The sequence below is a fragment of the Tyto alba genome, unplaced genomic scaffold, assembly GCF_018691265.1.
Source record: "Tyto alba isolate M040663 unplaced genomic scaffold, T.alba_DEE_v4.0 Super-Scaffold_1, whole genome shotgun sequence".
In the NCBI taxonomy this organism is placed as follows: domain Eukaryota; kingdom Metazoa; phylum Chordata; class Aves; order Strigiformes; family Tytonidae; genus Tyto; species Tyto alba.
In genome coordinates, this window is record NW_024881261.1 from 2,830,847 (window position 1) to 2,857,385 (window position 26,539).

The 26,539-nt window shown below is 39.8% G+C and overlaps 1 protein-coding gene across 9 annotated transcripts; it reads right to left on the bottom strand.

Annotated features, from left to right (window-relative positions):
• Positions 1 to 2,536: 2,536 nt before the first annotated feature.
• On the bottom strand, positions 2,537 to 26,108 carry MKI67 (marker of proliferation Ki-67). 9 transcript variants are annotated; one of them, XM_042791798.1, is made up of 17 exons: positions 25,989 to 26,108; positions 25,431 to 25,503; positions 24,312 to 24,425; positions 22,759 to 22,840; positions 22,562 to 22,677; positions 21,995 to 22,064; positions 21,034 to 21,112; positions 17,607 to 19,070; positions 17,066 to 17,304; positions 15,947 to 16,361; positions 13,799 to 13,914; positions 13,425 to 13,596; positions 13,198 to 13,332; positions 9,377 to 10,950; positions 8,141 to 8,216; positions 4,494 to 7,580; positions 2,537 to 2,952 (listed from the first exon to the last, which is right to left on the bottom strand). In XM_042791798.1, the coding sequence occupies exons 3-17, from the start codon at positions 24,401 to 24,403 to the stop codon at positions 2,801 to 2,803; spliced, it is 7,869 nt and encodes a 2,622-aa protein (XP_042647732.1). In that variant the 5' UTR covers positions 24,404 to 24,425; positions 25,431 to 25,503; positions 25,989 to 26,108; the 3' UTR covers positions 2,537 to 2,800. The 9 variants fall into 9 exon arrangements, with proteins under 9 accessions (XP_042647732.1, XP_042647752.1, XP_042647774.1 ...); XM_042791818.1 differs by lacking the exon at positions 25,431 to 25,503; XM_042791840.1 differs by lacking the exon at positions 25,989 to 26,108 and having other exon boundaries at positions 21,034 to 21,094; positions 25,431 to 25,547.
• Positions 26,109 to 26,539: the final 431 nt, after the last annotated feature.

Genomic DNA, 26,539 nt, shown 5'->3' on the forward strand with positions numbered 1-26,539 from the left:
TTAAGGCTTTGATTTATCATGAGGCCAGAAATTCCTGCCTTGACTAACTACAGAATGATATTAAGGAGAGGTACAGCCACTTATAAGCACTTCCTTCTCTTATATAACTGTGAGAACAGAGGAGAAAATATACAGATGTGAGCAAAAAAACAGCAAGCCTGTGGGGCTTACCTGGAAGAAGCGTACTTAACACCAAAAGCCTCAAGAGGTTAAAGCATTACTGTATTTCCTCTATATCCACATTGTATAGCGGAGGCTACAGAGCCAAAACAAGGAGAGCTTGCTGTATTTATGCAATCAGGACACGCAGTAGGGAAAAACTCCTTATGGCTCTGAAATGGAAATGTGAAAGCTAAGCAGCAGTTGAGCAGAAACGCCAAATTCTGAGCAGAAACCTTCCTTCAGCTGGATCAGGCAGTGAACAGGATACCACGCCTGCATAAATGATTTCTTGAGGACTTGAATACCAAGGCAAATGAGCAGAGCCCAAATAGCAATATCCTCTGCAACGTAAGATACCTAGATTAATACAACGGCACATCCAGAAGCAGAGCACAGCAGTGCTCTCCAACCCATTTACCTTGATATCATGTTCAGCATTTCGTTTTCTCTGCACGTGGTCGTTTATTACTGTGCATGGCTAATTCTTCCCTTTGTTCTCCGCTCAGATCTAGCCATCTTTTACAAAAAAAAAACAGCCAGTAGACAACATTGACCCTCTTTTCCATTAGAATGTTAGATGCTAAGAAAAACAGGGTAGGAAATGATAGAACATCAGTGCTAACAATAAAAAAAAAAAAATCTGCATTTTAGCACAACATTCAAACAATAGCATAGCTTAAGGATTTAAATCTATAGCAGTGTCTGCAACACTTAGGTGTTGCAGGTTTTTTTAACCTTCTCATGTGGACCATAGCAGCAATGGGGTTCTGACAGTGATCCCCTATATATTAACAAATAAATATATCTATACAAATGCCGTGTCACTTTGTCCTGTTCCCTTTCTGTGAATCAGTTGATGGTTATAGTCTCTGGGCTTCCCTGAAAACAACAGGGGATGTTTCTAGGAAGCAGCCAGAAGGGGCTGATAAAGGAATAGGTTCATGAAAAGGGAGTTTTGGAGTCTGTTTTGCAGTTACGTAGACCTAGAGCCATGAATCAAGTGAGGAGAAAAAGACTGCCCTTTTGTTGGGTGGTGAGAGGAAACTGTAAAAGTTGCTCAGCCTGCTGGGACTTAAGATAAATATAGATCCAATAAAACGGGTACAAGTCCGAAAAAACTCTTGAGTAACAGTCCAGACCTACTGCTGCAGTTGTTGCTGTGACAAGATGCTTGAAGCTACACAACCTGAGGGTTCAGAAGATCGCAAATCCCGCACCACAGACCCAATTAAACATTCTGGCTGAAGATGTTCCTCACATCTGGAAGGCTGAATTCAAAGCTGGAGAAAAGACTCCTCAGTCCTAAAGCAATAACCATCATCAAGTGTTGACTAGTCACAAAAAAGGGCTGAGGGGCTGCTATTGTTTCAAGAGGAATAGACCAGCCACTCATCCTGGTCAGTGGAAAGCATATAACTACAGTAGAGCAAACACATGCAGGAAGCAGTAGAGCTAATTTGAAAATATGACTAGATCTACAGCATGTTACACTTAAAATCTACACACTAGAATTGAAGTATAGGAAAAAGATGTGCATAACAACAGAATAAAACGTCCAAAGCATTTAAAAATCTGGATATGGACACTGTACATTCCACATATTAAAAACCCCACCTAAATTAAAAAAAAACCCTCTTCATATCTTATCACATCTGAGCTCTAGATGTCTGGACAGTATCCAATGCATTCCTTACTTAATCTGACTACTTCTGAGTTTGAAGAAAAAGAACAACAGACTTCACAAGCAAGAACCCACCTGAAGAAAGGGCCATTATCATTTTATACATTTTAATACAGGAAGCCCCCAGCCTCGAAGACAAACGCACACGGCTGTTACCCCTACACTGCAGACACTGATGTCTCAAACCACACCGACTACTCTGCTGAGTTGCAACGCTGTGGAAAGGGGCAGCATCACAACCTCATACACTCACTACTCCCGTCTCTTACACCCGGGCCCCGTTTGCACGGGAAGCGTCGGTACGCTGTCACACACGTGCCGTGTGGTTGGGAAGGAGGAATCTTCCACCTACGCTTGTAAGAGGACAGCAGTAACTGCACATTCTTAACTGTTCTTAAGAGCACAAAAACCACAAGTCCCAAATTGTATACAAATTTAATGACTTAAAAAATGGCACTTTTCAGTACAATTAACGTTTTTTTTTTTTTTTTTTAAAAATTATCAAAATTTCAGCATAGTATTTCTGCTAATACATCTATAGTTTTTTTAAAGAATATTTACACAACTGTATTGAAAATAAGACTTCTTAAGCACATGAAAATTTAAGCAGAAAATAGCTTACGGGTAAACCGGCAGTAAAGTAATATGGCTTCCTGACTGCTGTACTGATCAACAAAAAAAGGGGATAAAAGCTGTTACAAAAAGATTTATTTCTATGTTTGCAATTTTGCACAAGCACCCCATGGTTTAGGAACCACTACACACAGACAAATCTATTAAAACAGAGATCTACGCTGTACCTGTAAACACATTAAGAAATATATTTTGATAATATCATCATTCATTGATTGCTTTAAAAAATCTGAGCTTAAAATCCGAGTGCAAATAAATTTACATTAAAAAGCTGTAATTTCCATTACTGAATTGATTTAAAAACTGGTTCTGTGACCGTTAAGACTATTTTCTTGTTCTTGCACTTGTTCTTGTGCTTGATCTTGTCTTCCTGTCCATCCCTCCAGCCGTCAGAGTAGCCCTTACAGCCTCTTTGCCAAGTTCTTCTTTAGCTTTGTTTCTTTTTCCTTTTTGTAGTGATTTATTTTCATCCTTCTCTATTGGTACACAAAAAAAAAAAAAAAACACCAAACTATAAATTTGTATCATAAGTCAAACATTTTATACAAAATTCAATCTTCGGTTACTTTGTTTTTAAAGGAAACGTCCCTGATGACTACATTCCAAAGATTACATCTATGAATTCAACAAACCAGTTACAAACCCCGTACTTCTGCACATCCAATATCCTTTAAGATAGATCCCTGAGGACTTACTGCTATTTCTGAAAGTAGGTTAACATTAATGAGAGCACCAAAACCAATTAGCTACCATTTTAGCTAAAATTCCTTCTACTGATATGTAAAACTAAAACATATCCAATACGGAAGAAAAATCCCGCAAAACTGAATTTATAGTAACTATTTTGTGGTCCAGATAAAGCTGGAAAGTCGGGTTTTTAAGTGTAAAGAAAAGACTAGACACCTAAGTATCTAGATGGGACAGAAAAGTTAAGCTGCTCCAAGAGATCAGCATCAACCCAAGCACCAGACATGGAAACAGACACCAAAATCTATGTGGGGAAAGATGACATCCCCAGAAGAGAAACTATCCGGGCAGGTAGTAAAGCATCAGAAAAGATCCATCACTTGGTAAGTACATACAGCAGTATCAGGAAGCAGGAAGTAGCAAGTATGTAAAGGAAAAGAAAAGAAAACTCAATAAACCAAGACAGATACATGGCAAAGGAGATGCACACATTATGTGAGGATAAGCACATGCGATAGAAAAGGAAAAGAGCCAAAGAGAAATGAAACAAAGGGCATGGTCAAATCCCGATAAGGTTTTTAACACAATTTGGCAGGAAATTCCTCAACATGTTGCTCTAAAGATGCACTGTTATTTCCATTTGCATGCATTCATTTGATAACATTTTCTAATTGCATCAGGGCCGTTATTAAGTTTAATCACATCGAGCTGAAAATCCCAGGGAATATTTTAGACGTCTACAGCAAGAGTTCTATTGGCTTGGGGAAAGCAAAACAGTAAAGGAGGAAATTGGAGCAGCGTGGAACTTTTGCTGTCTCTTCAGCTCAAATACAGCTTCAAGCTCTTTTATCACCAACTTCAAAACCACAGCTGATAACTAGTAAAGGTCCTCCAAACCCTAGAGCTATAAAAGCAGCTTAGACGGCATTTAGGAGAAAACAAGATGAACAATGGATGTTATAAACTTGTGATTATCACGTTCTGTCCTTACCACCACCTTCTCCATGTAAGTTAGTTGCTGTATTTACTCTAAAACGACAATTCACTGTTACGAATCGAGAAAGAATGCATTATAGCATGAAGACATTTGGATACCCCAACAGAGGAATAATACATGTCACATCTCATAAAATCCATCCCTTCTACTTAGGAAAAACATCTTGTTTAAATAAGGTAGCATAGACCTTATTTACTTAAGTCTTCTTGCTCTACAAAGCCCTTCTCTGTATCTGTATTAGAGCATGGCAGCCAACAGTAATACTAGAATTTTGTACACATTATTGTTACATATGTAACTTAACTATATTTAGAAAGCAAATGCTTGCCTCACCTGATTTCAATTTTTTGGATGCTACGTCATCTGCTGGCAACTGACATTTTCTTCTGCGAGAAGTGGAGGTTGCCTGTTGTAGAGGGTTAACCTCTTTTTCTTTTCCAGACTGATTATTTTTTTCAGAACCAGTGGATGTCAAACACACATTTTGCGTTTCCAAAGTGTTACCATTTTCTGGCAAGTTGCCGTTTTTACGGCTAGAAGTAGAATTAGCTGCCTCTGATGTGAATTCTACCTTTCTCCTTTTGCTCCTCAATTGTCTTGTTTCTTCCTGGGATGACTTATTTTCTAGAGATGTATCTTTACTTTCTTTAAGAATCCTCTTTTGACCTCTATCTATGGGCAAGGCAAGCTTTTCCCTGAGAAAAGTGGAACTAGTTTCTTCAGATTTGGAAGAAATTGGGTTTTTTCTGCCCACTCTTGGTGGATTTTCTCTTGCAGACGGAGCCACTTCCAGAAGCACACTCTGTTTTTCTTCAGGAGTTTCAGTCTTACCATCTTCTGGCAAACCTTGAACTAATGTGGAACTAACAGCAAGCGAAGTGATTGTTTGCCTCAAGTTCCCTTTTGAAAGACCCATTTTTTCTTGGGAAGTAGATTTTTCCAAAATCAGCTTTTTTGCTTCCCTATAATTATTCTTTCTACCACTTTCTTTGGTTATGTCCTGTTTTTCCTGAATAGAAACAGAACTTGTGGCTTCTAACAAGAGGGCAATTTCCTTCTTTCTGCCTTTTCTCAGTTGATCTTTTTTTACAGATGAATCATAAGTTTCTAATGGAACTTTTAGATCTTTAGGAGCTTCTTCTCTACTGTTATCTGCTGGCAAACCGCGTTTTCCTCGAAGAGAAACGTAATTAGTTGTGTGTGATGTCAGAGCAGTTTCTTTCCTTCTGCCCCTTCCTAATGGCTTCTCTTTTGCACAGGACACTGTTTCCAAAGGCATGTTTTGTTTTTCATTAGTACCCTTCTCTTTATCATCAGTTTCTGACAAGTCACATTTTCTCTGGAGAGAAGATGAACTTTTTGCCTCTACTGCTAGATCAATCTTTTTCCTTTTGTCCCTTGCTGATGCATTTGCTTTTGCCTGCAAAGTTTTATTTCCCAAAGCTGGATTTTGATCTTCTCTCACAGTCATCTTTTTATCATCACCTTCTGTCAACCCGCGTCTTTTTCTGATAGAAACAGATCTAGAAGTTTGTGACGCTGCAGCAACCTCTCGTCTTCTCCCTCGTCTCCGTGGATTGTCTTCTGTTGAAGAGGGAGTAGCTTCCAAAGCTGAATCTTGCTCTTTTACAGAAGCTTCATCTTTACTATGATCTGCAATTAATGTTTGGTTTTCCATAAAGGTAGAACAAGCTATTTGTGGAACGGAATCAACTTGCTTTCTTCTGCTCCTCCTTACTTGTAAAGGATTTTTTGAAGTCTCACATCGACCATCTTTGTAAATCACACCCTCGTCATTCCCAGGTAAACTGCTTTTTCCTCCAACTGCTTTGGAGCTGACTTCAAGTTCAAAATTAGCTTTTCTACCTCTACCTCTTCTACATGCTGTTCCATTTTCTTGTGCTTGATTCTCTTGTGGGATTTCAGTTTGGTTGGGTTTCAGTATCCCCTGTTCATTTCTTGTCCGCTTTTGACGGCTATGAGCGAGACTGTCACTGTTTGCAGCAGGTATCGGTGTGGCAGCTGGGCTGTTCTGGTCCTTCATGACTTGGCATGTAATCTTGACACAAACAGAGCTCAAGGAATCTTTGAGAGAAGACTCACGCATTTCTGTTTCTGACTTAAATTTGGCAGTAATTAGTTCTAGGTTGTTTACATTTCTGGCAAATTCATCCGTCTTTTTCTCCAAAGAGTCTTCTCTGACTCTCCTTTTTCTGGTTCTGTTTGTTTCCTGTACTGCACTTCTGTTTGATTCCAAGTTCAGAGCAGGAGCTGGCATTTTGCTTGTCTCTCCAGAAGGTGACTCTGCCTTTAATCTTTGAGATGCCTCTGTTGTATTTGCCTGAGCATTTTCTGTTTCATCTCCCTGAGATACTTTAATCTCACTTTTGATGTGTGACTGTGTTTCAGTATCAGTTTCAGTTGAAGTTTCCTCTGTTCTCTGAGCATTTCGTATATTTTCAAGCGCCATCCCACAAATGTCTGCTTTTACTTCAGCTGAGTGCTTTCTAGCACTTCTTAAAGACTTAATTCTTTTCTCCATTACCTTTGTTTCAAGTTTAGTTCCATTTTCAGATTCTTCTGCTGTGGTAGTCTCAGAATCTTTGTCTTGTTCATCTCTTTCTATCATTTTTGCTGATGGGTCTTTACGAAGTTTCCTTGTTGTCCCATGAAGAACCTCTGAAGAAGCTTGTTTAACTTGGTCATTCCTAGCTCTTCTTGCTCTTTTTGGTGGAATCACTGGTTCTGTGTTTTCTACTCCTCTGGACCTCCTTCTAGGTGACAGAAGCATTTCTTCACTGTCATCTACACCACCTTGATCAGGCTTGTTTTCAGGTTTTTTTAAACCTGTTTGCAGTTGACAATTTTCATTTTGAATGCTACTACATACACTTACTGCCTTTATGGCTGGATCACCTTCAGTTTCTAATACGTCATTGATGCCATACTCTTGCAAAGTCTGTTTCGTATCTGCATGTTCTTCTCGTAGCACCAAAGAATCTCTGCCACAAGACTCAAGATTCTCACTTGGATGTTTTAACTCCTTCTGTTCTTTCCCTTTACCTCTTCCTGGTCTTTGAGTAGCTCCGTGTGGTTCCACAAATGAAACAACTTCAACTGTTTCCTGACCAGGATGCTTTGAAACAATTTCCTCTTGCATGCAACGGTTTACTCTCCTTCCTCTTCCTTTATTTTTAGCTACTGAAGCTGAAGTACTGATCTCTTCCATCTCCTCTTCGGTGCTCTTTTTTTCCACACGTTGCAATTCTTTTACATTCAAATCCTTTCCACACTGCTTTGCTGAAGAAGTATGTACTGTGTTCCTTGATCTGCCCCTTGTTGCTCTCTGGGTAGACTGGTCTTCACTAATCGATTCCTTCTGTTGAGAATCTTCACCTTGTGAAATATTTCCTTTATCTTCTAAAACAAAGGGTTTTTTTCCAAAAAAGTTTTTACATAGAAAAGAACACAAACAAAAATTATACATTACTATGCCCGATCAAAGTATCTGTGAATTTCAATTTTTCTGACAGAATCATCTGGTTCAAACAAATCACTCTTCATAGTCTTATTTTTAAAATAAATAAATAAATGTTTTAACCAATTCCTAGATTAAAGGCCAGGCTTCTGACCAAATATGTTTGGCTCATGTGGTAGATAGCATTCATAGGTTTAAGCTATGTTCTTGAAAGTCTTTGCAAAGGAAGATAATTTTCAGTGGAGACTTTAACATCAGATTTTTTTACACTGATATGATGTTTGGAGGTGCCAACATTACCACACCAACAAATTACTACACTATTACTTCTATACCAGTAGAATTCCAGTACCTGGTCTTCATTAGGGATGACTACACAAATTCCATGAGCTATGCATGCTTCGTACTGTATAATTTGGAATTTTAAAAACATCTTAAAACTTCATACTAACATATTACTTTGTATATTCTTTATGCCTCTAGTTAAAGTAATTGTACTTACCATATTTCTGACTGGAATTAGTACAAGGAGGTGCAGTATCTTGTTGCTTAGAATCCGAAACATTCACTGATCTGACCTAAGGGAATAAACAATAACCAATAAATGCATGTCTGACAGGACATGAAATAGTGGAGCCAACCAATACAAAATTAATGTATAGTAATAGTTGAAAAAAGTCTTGTCAAATACTTTTCTCTAAAAATAAAATCAACTCAGTTTTGTAACTGCATCCATATATTTGGTATTAGAACACAAATATATCAAACTTAATACTTGCCATCTGAGCTAGTGTAGCAGTTTTGAAGTGAAAGATAACAAACATTGCACAGAGTTAAAAGAAGTATTAATTAAATTGGCTGAAAAGTGTCTAAATGAGTGCTCGAAATCTGGGGTATTGAAGCTGAATTATTGGAGTGTTTTGTAGTGTTTTATTGTAGTTCTACACTGATGAGCCTTAAGCCCAGCCATCCTCAACATTTTACCTACAGGTCTGGGAATGAACATAAAAATCAATAAAAAAATCACAAATGATAAGAGTGATGAAGCTGTGAATTATAAGGTCAGAACGGTAACACAGAGCAACTTCAGTAACTTACTTAAGGTCCCTTCAATGAAAATACTTATTAACACAGGCAAATGCACAGTGAGAGAACTATCTCTAAAATAGGCATCCATTCAGGTAGCAATGAATTAAAGACTTATGGGCATACTGAGCAATCAGCTGATCACCCGGTACCATGTTTTGTCAAATGCTCAACACTTTTGGATGTGCAGAGAGCTTAAAATTTAATCTATAGGGTATGAAGCAGCTGTACAAAAAAAAACAAACAAACAAACACCCAGCCAACCATATGGCCTTGCCTATGAAAGGAAGGCTAAGAAAGAATTTGATTATAGTTTGTAAGCAATTTAAAGCGTGCTTTATACATAACAGGATCATATGACCAAAAAAAAAAAAAACCACAAGTGCTCAGATTCTAATTTTTCAAGTCTTCTAGCAGGGGGGCATTCACCTGGACAAAGCTATCAAGGAAAAAATATTGCCATCTTTACAGGTTACAAAACAACATGAGGTGTTTTTCTAGAAGGTATTATTTCCTCCAGATGTTATGGGCATGACATATTTGAAGTGCTGTAACATACAAGATGTCATACTAGGAGGCCTAAGAATTAATTTCAACCACAGCTTTCAGAGGCTAAATACATTTCTTATAAAAGCTAAAGAAAGTATTTTACCTTAATTTCCTCCGGTATATCAAACTTTTCTGTAACTTCAACGCAGTCCACTTCAAAATCAGAACATCTATTCTTGGGTTCTGCCATAAGACTTTGCAGACCCACAAAATCATCAACCGGTTGATACTTCTCTCTTGGAGTCTTCAATAATCTACTAATACCAAACATATCTTCTATGGGTTCAACTTTTTTCTTTGGTGTCTTGAAAATACGGCTGACCCCAATCATGTCTTCTACCGGTTGATACTTCAGCTTTGGAGTTTTCTTGATTAATGTAACACTTGACACATCTTTTACTGCTTCCCCTTCTTGCACTGGTGTCTTCAGCAATCTTTTAAAGCCAATTTCATCTGTAACAGGTTCCAACTCTTGCTGTGGGGTCTTCATGAGCTGCTTGATGCCCGACAGGACCTCAACTGGTTCTGGCTTCTGCTTTGGGGTCCTCATGAGCTGCTTGATGCCCGACAGGACCTCAACTGGCTCTGGCTTCTGCTTTGGGGTCCTCATGAGCTGCTTGATGCCTGACAGGACCTCAACTGGCTCTGGCTTCTGCTTTGGGGTCCTCATGAGCTGCTTGATGCCTGACAGGACCTCAACTGGCTCTGGCTTCTGTTTTGGGGTCCTCATGAGCTGCTTGATACCTGACAGGACCTCAACTGGCTCTGGCTTCTGTTTTGGGGTCCTCATGAGCTGCTTGATGCCTGACAGGACCTCAACTGGCTCTGGCTTCTGTTTTGGGGTCCTCATGAGCTGCTTGATGCCTGACAGGACCTCAACTGGCTCTGGCTTGTGCTTTGGAGTCTTCATGAGCTGCTTGATTCCTGACAGGACCTCAACTGGCTCTGGCTTCTGCTTTGGGGTCTTCATGAGCTGCTTGATGCCTGACAGGACCTCAACTGGCTCTGGCTTCTGCTTTGGGGTCTTCATGAGCTGCTTGATGCCTGACAGGACCTCAACTGGCTCTGGCTTCTGCTTTGGAGTCTTCATGAGCTGCTTGATGACTGACAGAACCTCAACTGGCTCTGGCTTCTGCTTTGGGGTCTTCATGAGCTGCTTGATGTCTGACAGGACCTCATCTGGCTCCAGCTTCTGCTTTGGAGTCTTCATGAGCTGTTTAATGCCAGATAAGACCTCAACTGGCTCTGGCTTCTGCTTTGGAGTCTTCATGAGCTGCTTAATGCCTGACAGAACCTCAACTGGCTCCGGCTTCTGCTTTGGAGTCTTTATGAGCTGCTTGATGCCTGACAGGACCTCAACTGGCTCCGGCTTCTGCTTTGGGGTCCTCATGAGCTGCTTGATGCCCGACAGGACCTCAACTGGCTCCTGCTTCTGCTTTGGAGTCCTCCTTTTACTTCCTGATTTCAGTCGAGATGCTTGTTTTCCTGGAATTATTGACAAACTATCCACACTAATATTTTCTTCCAGCATAGCTTTTCTTTTCTCAGGAGTTTTTGTGGATACTGTATCAAACATAGACTTTAGAGACTCCTCTCTCAGAAGGTGACAAATGCCTGGACTATCTTGTTTCTGTTCTGAAGCATCTGAACTATTTAATGGTGACACCATCATCTCTCCTGAAAGAAGTAGTAGATTTATGTAATTTGGAAAAAAAATAAGCAGAAAATCCAGGCATTCTAATTGCTATATAACTAAGTGAAATGGATTAAAACAGCCAGACCCTTCTGCAAGCCCAAATCCAACAATATGCATCAACAATTGATTTGGTAATTAGTTTCTACACAGCACAGCATATTTAAAAAACAGACTATAAAAAATTATTTAATACGATATAAAATTTAATGTTTTCTATTGTGCCTAAAATTTCTAGTGGTACAAGTTTTTTATTGAAATTTCCTTTGTGTTTTGAAGCAATACCAGGCATAAATCAGAGGTTTGCACATTAAAGATCACACATTTGACACTTCCAACACCAAGGAAGAAAAAAATGACAAGAGATATTTATAAAACTTTTGTCATAGAATATCTCATGTTGGAAGGGACCCATGAGGACCACTGAGTCCAAATGCCTGCTCCTCACAGGACTACCTAAAACTAAACCTTATGACTAAGAGTTGTCCAGATGCTCCGTGAACTCTGACAGGCTTGGTGCCGTAACCACTTCCCTGGGTATCCTGTTCCAAGTGACCAACCACCCTCTCAGTGAAGAACCTTTCGTTAATATCTAACCTGAGCTTCCCCTGATGCAGCTTCATTCCATTTCCTCATGTCCCATCACTGGTCACCAGAGGTATCAGCACCTCTACCTCCACTGCTCCCCCTGAGGAAGGGCTGTGATGAGAGTAGCTCCCCCTCAGCCTTCTCCTCTCCAAGCTGAACAAGCCAAGTGACCTCAGCTGCTCCCTGGAAGTCGTGCCCTCGAGGCTTTTCACTATCTTGGTCACCGTCCTCTGGACACACTCTAATAGTTTGTTGTCTTTCTTATGGTGAGGTGCCCGAAACTGTACTCAGTACTCCAGGTGGGGCTGCAGTGGGACAATCACCTCCCTTGACTGGCTAGCTGTGCTGTGCTTGATGCACCCCAGGACACAGTTGGCCTTTTTGGCTCCCAGGCCATGCTGTTGACTCATATTCAACTTGCTAACAATCCAAACCCCCAGATCTCTTTCTGCAGGGCTGCTCTCCAGCTTCTCGTCCCCCAGTTTGTATGTATAATCATGATTACCTCATCTTAGGTGGAGAATCCAGCACTTGCTCTCATTAAACTTCATGCATTTGGTGATTGCTCAGCCCTCCCATCTATCAAGATTTCTCTGTAAAGCCTCTCTAACCCAGAGGGAGTCCACAGCTCCTCCTAGTTCAGTGTCATCAACAAAATGTCTGGGTCCAGATAAAATAGTTTTTTCATTGAAACACTGAAGAGCACAGACCCTAAAATTGAGCCCTGGGGGACCCCCCTGGTGACTGGCCACCAGCCTGATGTAACCCCATTTACTATAATTCTTTGAGCCCAACCCATCAGCCAATTGCTCACCCAATATATTATGGGCTTGCCTAGCCATGTGTTGGACATTTTATCCAGAAGGATACTGTGAGAGACAGTATCAAAAGCTTTACTAAAATACATCTACTGGCTTCCTTTGTTTAATTACATGGGTGACCTTGTCATAAAAGGAAATTAAATTGGTTAAGCAGGACTTTCCCCTCATGAACTTGTGCTAGCTATGACCAATGATTCTGTTGTGTCACAAGTGTTTTTCAGTAACTCTGAGTAACCTTCTCCATAATTTTACCAGGCACTGAAGTGAGACTGAGATGCCTGTAATTATCAGGGTCTTCCTTCTTATCTATCTTGAAAATTGGGGCGTTTGTTAGCTTCCAGTTGACTGTCACCTCTCCCAAGACCATTGAAAAATAACAGAAAGGTCTTGCAATATCATTGGCCAGCTACCACTGTGTTTGCACGTGACCTGTACTTGAAAAGACACTTTTCACACCTATTCATTAGGGTCGCTGCAGAGGCACTGACTTTTTGAGTTCTTGGATTCTTTTGCACCCTGGTCATTATGCACAGCAGAAAAGGATAATCAAGAGGATTAAGGCAGTGCCATGCTTCAACATTTTGAAGTTTTATACTGAGTAGAACGAATAAGAAAATAAACCTACTCAAAAATTAACTGGAACTACAAAAATGTCTTTTAATACATCATAAAAATCAACGGTTCCTTTTACAGGTTGCCAGATGCTTTATCTCAATATGTCAAATCTGTCTAGGCTGAGACTACTTGCTGTCTCAAGCAGCAGACACACCACTACACTGTTACCCCCTAAACATTTACTTTCTTTTCAAACAACAAACATACCGGACTCCTCAGGAGTGTGCAATTCAGAAATTTCCACTGCAGTACACGGCGGTGTAAAATCAGTCATCTGAACAGAGGTCAAAGGTAATGTTTTTCCGCTCTTATTTTCTGGAGTTTGAAACATTTCAGTCATTCCTATAAATTACATTCAAAGAAATGAACATATATGCTTTGACAGAAGCACTACGCAGTTGGCAAAGCAAGCAACAAACTTTAGAAGAACTTACCCGTGAAGCTTTCGTCCATATTCCTGTTTAAGTTCACGATGGGATTTTTTACCACTTTAGGGACCTGTCCAGCTGTTCTGACCGTGGTAGAATAAGCTTTACCTACAACTATTGTAGCAGGTGACTCTGCATGACCTGTACTAAAATGACCTTTTATTTTTCTTTCTGGAGTCTGCAGAGGTGACAGAAGGAAAAAAAAAAAAGTCAGTAAACAAAGACACCTTTTATACAAAATCTACTTTTTTTTATATGCTGTAACAAAGACATCAACAGCTATTTAACATCATACTAAAAGGTCATAAAATTCCAGCTTCTATAGCAAAATGCCTACAAGCTGTTTTGTGGTTATGCAACAACAAAAAGAAAAATAATACCTTTGGTGATCGGGTTGTCTTCTTCACAGAGTTTCCTTTTCGGACACTTTTTTTAACAGTCTTTGACTGTGGTCTTACAACACCTAATTTTACCACTTCTGCCCAAGATTTTGCAACTAGAAAGCAAAAGAGAAACACACAGCTGAGAATTAAAGTGGTTAAGTAGAAGGTCACAATCATTTCTTTATGATTCCAATGCATTTGCTGCAGTGGGGCACAGGAAACTATAATAAAGTGCTCTGTGAAACGCTTTCAATTGGAAGACCCAATTTCAGCTGAAGTTTAACAAGTGTCCGATTACCCAGTATGGCTATGTCCACAACAAAACAACAACAAAAAGCTTCATATAGTGTCAAATAGATGTTAAATCCTAGAACTGAAAGCTAACCCAGTTCCTTCCTTACTATTTTTGTAAGGAAATAATTTTTTCCAGTAAGAACCTGCCATGAGCCTTTCCATCTCGTTCATTATTATACCTGAACTTTTCCCTGGTGGGACTTAACATCAGAGAAATGGCTTCTAAGTGAAACATATCCACCTTTTCTTTCACCACCTTCCCAAGGAATTTCATAGTCAGAAAATTACTTATTTATATTACTTAGAGCATTTAGAGCTACAGACATTCCATAATTTTTTTCTTGCATCACCTTCTCCTTATAACATACTCTGATAACTCCCAAAGCAAAGTTGCCTTTATCACAGCATCATTCAGTACACAGCATAGGAATTAGGGAATTACTTACAGCTGTGTAATAAACAAATCTGTAATTTGGTAGGACATCTGCCTCGTTTACTTCAGAAATAGACTATGAGGAGACAGTGATCTTATAAAAGAAATGGTATTTTATTTTAAAGTACAGATAAAAACAGGAATGCGATTACTGAAGACAAGGATATTCTCCTGTCAGAATTGCTGTGCGAGTTAGGGAAAGTCTGTAAATAAAAAACTTTCAAAAGCTGTCATTGTTAAGGTGTTCCCAGTATGTAGAAAAATGCCAATCGTGCAAGAAATTATCTGAAAAAGGATTGGAAACAAAGTTTTATTTTGGATACAAAGTAGACATCCAGAATTTAAGAACTGTGGCATTCTTCTCATATTACAGAAGAAACTGATGCACCAATATTAAAAAACACTTATGCATCACAGAAAGGTGGTGAAAAATGGTGTCATTAATATTTGTGAAGTACTCTGCCACTGTTGAATGAAACACCAATGCCTCATGATTTATTTCACTAGAAGACTAACACCACATTCAGCTGCACTAACCAGAAGTATCGTGAAAGCCTGTGATTTTACCTTATCGTGTAATAATAATGATGAGAGCATCACTGGGACATGTATGTAGTACACTGTTCAAAACTTTAAACTTTAAAATGACACTACAATAAACGGAGATACTAAAGAGTAATCAAAATTCCTGGATGAATAGTGGTGTTGGTGGGAAGATTTAAATTTTACTTTGAAAGAGTCAAATTGATTTAATTTATGAAAGAGATGACAAAGAGATATTTTAAAGTTTCTTCAAAGATAAAATTTCAAGAACCAGAGGTCCCCTATCATAATGTTTCCAGTGCTGCCAAAACTATTCCAAGCCAGTGTTCAACATTCAAATGTTCAGCCTCAAAATATTCAAATTAACACCCAGTTATTTTTTAATTCTATCTGTTATATATCACTGTCAACAGTCAAGCGCAGTCCAGTCCATGGACAAAGGTTGTGAACTGTCTATAAAAGAACAGCACAAAGAAAACAAACTGAAGCTAGATTGCTACAAAGGGCACGTTTCCACATCAAAACTGATGTAAACGATACAATTTTATTTAGTTCAATACTACTTGAACTTCAAGGACTTGAAGGATCGCTGTTGCAACTAACCTTGCAAGGAGAACCTTACTTCTACCATTGTTCAACTTTATAACATTAAAATGTGTTCTAAATATGGTTTTATATATGCCTTAGTAGTTTGCTTTATGAATGTGAGATTATAACAGCTTGCAATTCCCAGCTGTTTCCAGCAAGCCCAACAACTGTCAGGAGATATGCCAACCATTTGGTGGTGTCTGCACAGCAAAACAATAGGCCTACTTCAGTTTCGTTCCTGTATTTTAAAGGATTAAAATTAATATTAAGAATTAACTGAAACAAACCTAGTAAATTGGCACTGGAGGCACCGCTTCTTCTTTTCGCATTGATAAGTGCTACAGCCCCACTTCTCTTCATGGGTGTGACCTTCAAAGCAGGTTGTGCACTTGTTAATTTGTCAGGTATAGCTGTTAAAAGGGTTTTACCATCTTGGTTAACGTGAGAAGATGTAGGTGTTTTCACTCTGGCATTTTTCTCCTTCGTATTCATGTCTTCTGCAGCAGCATCCTTCCCTTCTGCAATTGGTGATGGTGTTGTGATGTGAGAGACAGAGAAACGTCCCTTTGTGTAAGGCGCTGGAGAGCCTGAAGTAAGTTTAGGTCTTGCTGTCCCAGAGGCAGGGGGTGAGGCAGCTGGAGACTTCTGGACCAACAAACGTTTCGGTGAAATTTTTTCTTTCTGCGGAGGTTCTGAAAGTTCCTGGTAGAAAAAAAGATACATAAAGATAAAATGATACTGCACATAGAGGAACTACAAATGCTCATCTACACCCCTGGCAAGTAAATGCAATAGTATAAAATATAATCAGAGCATCTGAAAAAGCCTTGAAAGTTATCATCTGAAAACAAAACTGGTAACCAGTTTTAAATTTCAGAACAGTCTCATAAGACACATGCAAATTCAATTGAATAAAAGAATTAACATTTATAATTCTACTTTATTGGAAAATTTTGTTCATATCAAGTACAATAGACACATTTTAACTAGTTTCAATCAACGGCAAATGTTTTCAAACTTCTAGCCAAACCACGTGGCAGTAGCTTGCACTCTGCCAAACTACTGTTCTGTTCTCTGTTATTTATGGTGAACTGGAGTTTGTAGCCACTGCTACTAAGCACAAACATACAGAAATATGCTCCTGCGTAGGAATGAGAATGAGCAATAACGTGTGAGGTGAATAAAAACACACCTCCTGTATAAAGACAGGTAGGTAGACAGAAAGGCTGAGTTAAGCCCTTTCTCGCAGTGGAGAAGTTAAAAAAAAAACATTTTATTTTGCAATTAAAATTTCCACTTCCTAACATACATTGAACAAGGTTTGCTACTAATTTTTAGAAGTCTTAGAATTTATAAATTCTGTTCACATTAATTATCTTAGCAACTTGATTAGTCTCAACATTTACCTGGACTGCAAAGTGCTCCAATCCCCGAGCCTTTTTCAGAACGGCTCGTGGCGAGTTTCCAGACGGTAAGCTCAGTCTGGCAGGAATTGCACCTCTTTTAACGGGCGAGTTGGGAGGCAAACTTTTATCAAAAAGTTCTGGACTTAGATGACCACCAAAAGACACTCTCTTTCTTTTTCCTAAAGGCTGAAGTAACAAATCACCACCTTTCCTCTTCTGAGATACCCTTTTTGTCTTGCCTGAAAATAACAATTGAAAATATTTCTAAGAATCCAAGTCAACATTTTAACCAGCATAGAAAACGGTGCTTGCTCATGCATTTTAAAGTCGGAAACATATCAGAAGAGATAAATAGATTCAACTGAGTAAACGTCTATACATATTATTGTACATTTTCATGGTCAACTATCACTACATGATAAATATTTTAGAACTACTATGTTTAGGACTTCTATGTTTTATGTAACTGGAAAAATTCTCCTAACACTATGAGAATTTCTCAAATAGAAAAATGACAAGACTGGGGATTAAACTTATTTACCTGATTCTTCTCCAGCCAACAGGCCAGAAACACTCATTTCTGAGACAGTCTCACTGTCATTCAGTACAGTAGCACTTCCAGAAGACCTTCTCTTGGATGACAGTCTACAAGGCCTTTGAAGACTGGCATCTTCCAAATCTTGTTTCTGATGTTCCTTCGTGGCCAGCTCTTCTTTAGCTCCATTGTCTTGTCTGTCTGTATCGGGATGTTGTTGGACAGCATTTGTCTCCGGTGCTTTCTCAGTTAGCAGACCAGAGGTCCTTGGCCTACCCCTTTGTCTTCTGGAGCCAGATTTCTGACTAGCAGGAGATGCCAGTTCTGATGTTAACTCTTCTGAAGCCAGTGTCTCTGAATGGACACTTTTGTTCAATAATTCTTTACTTCGCCTGTTATTTCTTCTGGGACTCTTGGAACTGGAAAGAAAGGGAGGAGTTTCAGAATGTTCCTCTTTTGAGTTAACAAAGTTTGCCTGATCACAAATTTCTTTCAGCACTTCTTCGTTTACAAGTTTTCCTGGTGTAAGTTGTTTACTATTTCGTCTTTGTTTTAAGCATTTATTTTCTGCCAAAGGCAGTTCTTTGAGGCTATCAATTCTGCATATTGAATCTTCCCTTTGAGTTTCAGCTGAAATTTCTGTAGAAAACTTTTGTTTCAAAGACACACGTCGTTGAGCTGTTGGAGTACCAATATTTACAGGATTCACTCTGCTATTTTTTTTGGTAGGTGTTATGAAATGAGACCGAGGACTCTTCCTTCTGGATGTTGGTGTAGACAGAACGTATTTATCTACTTCAGAAATGTTTGTTGTGTGAGTTGTTTGTGCTGTTTTTTTTGCCTCTATTGCAAAGCTGTATCTTTTCATTCTATCTCCATAATCCAGGCATTCTATAGAGCATGGCTGCAATGCTGAATTTCCATAATTCTCCATACTGGATTCAGTTGTAACTTCAATACCTTTAGATTTGCCTTCTGTACTTAGTTCCTCGGGATCCTGCAAGTGACTGCTTTTACCAGTATCTCTTGATATCTCCTTTGAAACAGAAGTTCGAGGACTTCTGGCAAAACTCTTCTTGGTAGCACTTCCTAGAGCTGAGATCTGGTTAAATTCTGAACCAATTACTTCTTGCTTTATTTTACTTTCTTCAGTAATTTCACTTCTGCCTAGTTCTTTTTTATTCAGGCTTCTCAGACCATCAGCACAACTTGATGATGAAATTCTCTTACCATCTTTTGTAGCTTGTTGACATACATTTCCCTCTTGCAGAGATTTTTTCATGTTAATCTCATGTTTCAGGTTTTCATAGAGTTTGGTAAAGGGAGACATTTGACTTTGCCTTTTACTAGACTGATGCATTCTGTGTGAAAATTTGGGTGTTTGTAGTTTGACAGGTAAAGCTTCCGAAATTTTTTCCTCTGTACTTTGTTTATTTCCATTGGCATTTTTTATTTCGCAATCAGCATTATCTACAAGGTAAGCAAAGCAAAAAGTAATGCAGATGCAGAATTACTTAAAAACTGCAGAACTACAAACATGAGTTCTATAAATTCAGATAAAAATTCCTTCCTCTCCTCTCCCAAGACAGTCAACCAAGGTAGAGTACTGTAAATAAAGCTCTGTTTAACAATACTATTTTTTCTCACAATAGAAGCAGTAGTACATAAAAGTTTAACGTTGATTTTAAATTGCAATCTGGAATTTATCCCATATTCAGGTAAGGCACTTGGTATTTCACACTTCTGTTTTTCTTTGGAATCGATGGCTCATATACATCTTTCAGGGCTGCCACAAGACAAATCTGTTTGCACAGAATCAAACAACCACTTGGATCAGCTCACCACAATCCAGTGTGATGTGTCCTGCATTTACATGGGTGCCATACTGCCTGAACTGTGGCAACGCTTCTTTAGGGCAAAGCCAGGCCAGAAAGCAGAGCTGCTGCGTCCCAGGTGAGACACAGCAGGTGACTGCACGTGTGCTGCCATTCCACTGCAATCTGTAAACTGCATCCGAGGAAGTCTGAGGTAGCACCCTTCATTTTGCATTTCCCATGAGCAAGGGGGCTATGCAAAGCTAACAGAGTCCGACCTGGTAAGAGGTGCCTTTTTTAAGCCACAAGAAGCTGAGGCCTCGTGTACATCTATACATCTACAAGGTCTGTTTCTCAACACCACTTTATGTCAGTGTGAACACCTGCCAGAACAAATGCTGATACATGTTCAGTTTTCTTAATTGTGATGGGAAATAATCCATGTAAAGATGAAGATAGAAACCCTGAAAAACAAGGGAAATCCTGTCAATTATCTTCTGGGAAAAGGAGTGAGCGGGGAGAAGAGAGACAGGGAAGAACAGGAAAGGAGATCTTCCTATGAAAGCTTTTACCTAATTGCAGACAAGTACATCAGCATTTTTTTTCCTCAGTTGACAAGTTTTTCCCTTAAAGTTGATAGAACAATGAAGCAAAGGCTGTTGTATTGTAGGACAGAGTTGGGGAACTTATTACTCAATCTTGTGAATACAGATGCGCTAACAACCCCCTGAAATGGCACACTTTGAAGCAGCCTGGGTTTTTTGCACTGGAACGAACATTTGTCAGAAAAATCAAATCTGTCCATATATAAATAGCTTCCATCTAAAAAACCTTCTATCTTCCAATGGAAACTAGCATTACTTAAGACAAGAAGGATGGGAAGGTGAAGTCCTGGCATTTAACAAGTCCATGATCTATAACTATCCAGACTTAGTAGCTCTTGAAGATGTTTTCCTGGCTCTATGTGAAACCGTTATTGTAAGCAAATATTTCAATCAGCAGAATTAACCCTGCCTATATATCTCAAAAATTACAGCTGTTTCAGTTTCTTCTTAGGAAAGTGTACATGAAATAATGCAATATTCGATTCAAAACAAACTAATTAGTACTAATGAGGAAAGATGTATTCTATATCAGCAGAGAACTGCAAGTTAATCACAAAGGTGAATTTGCCATGTTGTACTTATTTGATGCTGCTGAAAAAATAAAATGTTATAGGCAATTGTTTCACGTATCAGTTTCAACTGGCATTTGTATTGTAATGCAAATAGAAAAATTCAGGGTGTACTGATCTCCCTTCTTAGCTATAATCTTCATAGACTGAATTTGCACGAATCACTTAAAGCAATGTGAACTTTGTCAATTCCAGGTTAGCGGTTACTGCCCGTTTGTCAGGCTGCAATTCAACTGATTTCTTATGGCAAGACTTAGCTTTGGTAAAACACAGCACAAGTATCCCGAGATAGTACACTGACTTAGCAAGGTGTACTGTATTCAGATTAAAAAGTCTTAAAATACATTTTCTTTGTTCTTTGCAGCCTTGTTTTTCCTCTTATGCCAAGAAAAAATGCAGTTAAGGGGGAAGAAGAAAACAAAGCCCTCATCAACCAGGTACCAACCTGAAGCATGAAGACTTTTAGATCCTGAAGTTTGTTGGTGTGGTAATTTCACTTCTGCCACCTGCTGAACATGAAGAACCTGTAAATTTGTACAATATTACAGCAGAGCAACAAACATTTTACAGTTTAGCTTTCACCTGTACATTGAAAAACACTATTATTTACAGAGGTATATGCACTGTTTACTAAACAGGCTTAAAAGTATCCAAATGAAATCCTACAATATTTCAAAACTTGAGAACATTAACCAATACACATTTAAGGCCTTCTATAATATGAGTTTAGATCTTGTCTTATTATTATCAGCTCTAAAAGCAGGTGTAGCATAATACAAATAAGCACATTTGAATCTCACCTTCTTACCAGACCTACTGGGAAAATTTTTATTTAAAAAAGAACTATAACATTGAAAAAGAAAAAAAGTCTTTCAATAGCCACAGTACTCACAAACTAACACTATCCCCCTGAGGGGATAAAACTATACTGAAGAAAAGAAACTAATGAAAAGAAATTATTACAAGATAGTCTTAGTTTGGTATTTATAAATTCCAACAATACGTTAGTGTACTAGCACATAAGACACCAGATTATTTTTGAAAAGAAAGGAATGCTGATGCTCTAGGGCAAACTTCCCCATCTAAGGTACAAGGATATCTAAGGCCCGTACTCTGCATTTCCTCCATCCCATCCTCTCTTTGAAAAAGCTAAGGATTAATTTTTGATAGCTTACCTGTACTGGTAACACCATAGATTATTAAGTATCTACTATCCGAAATCGACAAGTCTCAAATTAATAAATTATCATTTTTTTAAAAAGCATTTATCTGAAGGAGCTTATTTGTATTTTCAAACAGAAAGTTAGTCTACAGCTGAGAAATTATTCCTAATAAGAAAACAGAACAGCGTATCATTACTAATACCAAAGTACTTGTAGTAAATAAGCCTATGCCCACAAAATTACCTGCAGTGTTTCATCTTTTGGAGATCTAGAACGCTTCTTTCTTGGAGTTGACTGGAGAGGATATTCAAATCTGGAAGAAATATTTAAAGAGACAACAATTTTTTTGTCAAACAGCTGATGTCTAAATCCCTATTATTAAGATAAATGACCTAGCAATAGTTGTCCACTCCCAACAATACACACATATCGGTTTGTAAGGCTCTAACTACATCAAACTAGTTCTAAATTTTCCCCTAAAAATGACTATCCTTGAAACAAAATCAAAATGATCTCTCTAGACAATTCTCTTTATTGGTTTATCTTAACGTAATATAAAAGTGATAAAAAAAAAAATCTTGAAGCAATCTTGCTTTCTGAAGGATCTATAAGACAGTGTAAGGAAATAAACAAGATTAACTTCCATTTCTGAAGATGGTAAAAGGACATTTTAATTTTTCCCATTTATCTACAGCCATCTTCTGTATCTTCATCCAGCTGTAGATCCTGCATCCACAAGGCTCTCTGCATTGTTTGTCTGCACAACACATTCTAAAATCGAGGCATTAATAGTCTGTCACTGGTACTTACCTGAAAGAACGATCAATAATAGTTAACACATCTCCATGCTTCAAAGGAACAGGTTGCTGAAAACAACCACCATTCAGCTGCGTAGGATTTACTGTACTTAAATTAGTCAATACAGCCTAAAAATAAAACAAACATTTAAGTAGCCTGATGAGATGCAACAATGCAATTCATACGTCATTAAAATATGTATATCTCACCTCCTTGTTTTCATTTACTTCAATTTTACAATGTTCTTTTGAGACCTGGGGCAACTGGATGCGAATATCACATTCTGTTCTCCTGTGGGTGAAAATACAATTTGAGTTTCAAGACACACAGAAGGCAGAAAAATCTGACTGTTATAGAATTAGGTGAGTTCCCAACTTTTCAGCTAATATTTGTACAGCACCGTATTTTCTTAAATTTGGTAGCATGAAGAAAATGAACTACCTAAGTCAACTGTGGCGAAAAAATAACAGGAGCTCATGCTTCTACAATATCAGAGGATCCATATCAGAAACAAAATGTGTGAAATACCCAAATTCTGAAAAAAAATCAGTTCACAAGCCAAAAGAGACATGTCTACAACAGACATCTGGTGATTTAACATTCCTTGTTCACTGACTTGTCAGTTGCTGAAGACTTGCAGAATATTTTTAGAAAATACCAGCATGCACTCTGAAGGCATTCATTACTGATCACTCTCAGAGACAGAATATTAGGTAGATGGACCTTCGCTCCCACCTGAACAGCCAATTCTGTCTTCTGAAAACACGTTAGTATGTGAAAGCTGTGTTTTTAAGAGTACAGACTTTTTCTTTCCTTTTTATTAAGCTAATCTCTAAAGCTTTTGATAAGCTGTAGGTCTCAGACAGCAAACATAGCAGCTATCACACCAGAAGTACTGTTCACAGAAGTACCTGACACCTCTGATGCAGATGACAGAAATTAATGTTTGTACCATTAAATATCAGCTGTCTGGGCAGCTCTACTGAGGCCAAAGAACAGTATTACTGACGGTGGAATGCTTCCCATAGACTTGCACTATGGAATTTAATTCCAGACTGAGTAACTAGTTAGTTAAGTTATCCATCAGTCAGTAAAATGCTGACCAGACCTAGTTTAAGTGAAGTAAAAATATTTTATCTAAACCCTATTTATAGTAAGATAATCTAGTTAAGTCTTTACACATACTGTTCAGACATATTAATTTTATCTTTATATTAAAATAGCTGGATCAAGCTCAAACCCCACTATTGCTCAACTGTAGAAGTCCAAGTGAGTTTCAAGACTGGAGGAGGTATAAGTTCTTATTAATTTTTAATTTAATTTAATGAAGATGGTCAAATATAAGCCATGTAACCCGCTTCTCTCCACTAGTCAATTATCTGGAAACTGCCTCAGGATAAGAGAATACCATCACCTGCTCATCAACTGTGTATTACTTTTAATCCCTTCCCCAAACTTCCTTTAGCCAGAAACTAAAAAAAAAAAAAAAAAAAAAACAAAAAAAAAAACAACAAACCCACCCACAAAACAAAAAAAACACTAAACCCAAATGAGTAGTTCTAGCAAGGAAAGGACAAAAAGCAGCAATAAAAATTAAGTTTGGCTTTAAAGTCTTACAATTAACGTTAGTCCAAGATCACCTTCCCTCCCCTGTACATCATTCAAATAAACAAACATTTGTTTTTGCAAGTATTAGAAGATATAATCTGCAGCAAAGATATCACTAATATCATTTCCACTTATCTAAGTACTCAACTCTCACCTTCCAAATAAACAAGAACTTGCAGTGAGTGGAAAACTAATCCCATCAGTCCCATTCCGCTTAATTACAACAATATTCCCAAAGAGAGGCATCTTCAAATGTAAGGAATCTTACCTATAAAAGAACATCAAAATTACTCATCCAAGTAATGCTTTATATATTTATGAAAGCAATTCAATGTAATTTTTTTTTTAGTTCTGTTAAAGAGACATTTTCCAACGTACAGCAGAAGTGCCATTCACATGTGCTTGCCTGTGTAGAAAACTGGGAACTAATTACTGTGAGCAAACACTGTAATAATACACGGGAAATTCTCCGTATTTGGCGAAACTAATGCTTGTACAAGGTGGCAAGAGCAGTCATCACATGCTCATGTAAACCCGGTTATACTACTTTCACATATGCAATAGGTATTTACTACCCATCGGAGCCTTTGTAAAGATTCAGGGGCAACACATATTGTATCTCCTGCCATAGGCAAATAAAATCTATTTTCATGTAAACAAGTCACTCCTCCTCACCTAAGTTTAAGTATTACATATTCTCTTACTTACATGGAAATTCTCAGACTTGATTTTAAAGTAAACGGAGACCAACTGACTGGAGCTGTATGGGGGAAAGGGTGACATCCCCACGAAGGAGCAGAGGCAGGATGATTACTGCACAGGCTGCGGTTTGGGGGCTGCCAGGATCCCCTGGTAGGCTACTGACACAGCCGCAGGTGGCAAGTGGCCACACAGACAGCAGAAAAAGGAACTACGTTTGCAAAACAAAACAAAACAAAACAAAAATAAAAACAAACAACAACAACAAAAAAAAAAAAAAAAAAAAAAAAAACCAACACCAAAACACAACCCCCAAACCCACCGCGTTTGCACCACCGGATACGTTATTCCTTTCATAAACGCGTGCCACGAAGGACAACCCAAAAAAAGCACGTATAAAACGCACTATCGCATATTATACACTTAAAAGTGTCAAGCTAAAAACAAGGGACCTAATGTAGTTAAGAGCGATCCTTGTTAACTTTTTTTGACGAGTTTCACGTGATAAAACGGTCGAAGAAACATAACGCACCCTAGGCCAAGTCTGACAGTGCCCTTCAGGTAAAGCCTTTACCTGCACGTTACAGGAACCGGCAGCCTTCCGTTCTCCTTACCCAAAGCGCCCCGTTCACAGCTCCCGCCAACTCCTACGAGCGAAAACCGCCAGACGAGCCGCTGAAGCCGGAGCCGCCGCCGCCGTTACGAACTCCGGTCCGTGAGGGGGGGGGGGGGGGGGGGGGGGGGGGGGGGGGGGGGGGGGGCAGCCAGGCCGCACTCCTCCACACGGCGCCGGGAGCCTCAACGCCGCCTGTCCCGTGTTCCCGTGCCCCCCTCCCGCCCCTCCGGGGACGCTCTCGTCCTTCGCACGGAGCCGCGCTCGCCCCGCAGCCCCGACAGGCCGGTGATGGCGGGAAGGCACTGCCTGCCTCCCCTCCCGCCACACACACACCCCCCCCCGCCCTCCTCTTCCTCCCCTCAGGACGCGGCGCCGCCTGAGCCTTCCCGCGCGCGCCAGCCTTCCCGCTCCCCGTCAGCCTTCCCGCTCCCCGTCACCCCGGTACCCGCGGGATGTATCCCTACGCCGCGCACGGAGCAGAGCACCGGAGCCGTGGTTGGGGCGGGGGGTACTCACCGGCACCGCGGCCGCTCTCTCTGACTAACAGCGCCCATGGCTGGCGGGACGCGCCGGGTCCGCCCGGCTGCGGGAGGCGCCTTTCGGCGGTCGGACTTTTTTTAACGCAACCCACCGAGCGGCTAGGCGGAAGGAGAAAAAGCGCTTCGCTGAGCTGACGAGTGTAAGGGGGGGGGGGGGGGGGCGGCGGTTGTTTTTCGAAAAGGCGCGCGGCAGCCTTCGATTGGCTGGGAGAGGCGGGGCGGCGGGGGTCACGTGGCCGCGCGGCGCAGCCAATGGGAAGCGCGGAGGCGGTTTGGTTTCAAATGGCGGCGCGGAGCCGTTCCCCGCCTCAGGCGGCTCCGCCCGCCCCCGGCCCCGCCTCAAAGCGGATTATAAACCGATTAACCGCCCCCCCCCCCCAGCTACTGGGTGCGGGGTCCGCACCCTGAGGGGCTTCTCAGCAGCTCTGTGAGGGATGGGGGCTCGCTAGGGGACCCGGTTGGGCCCCAAACGTGAGCCTCCTTAGCTACTGATGTTGCTTGAGCCTTAGGAGAACCCAGGTCGGTAAA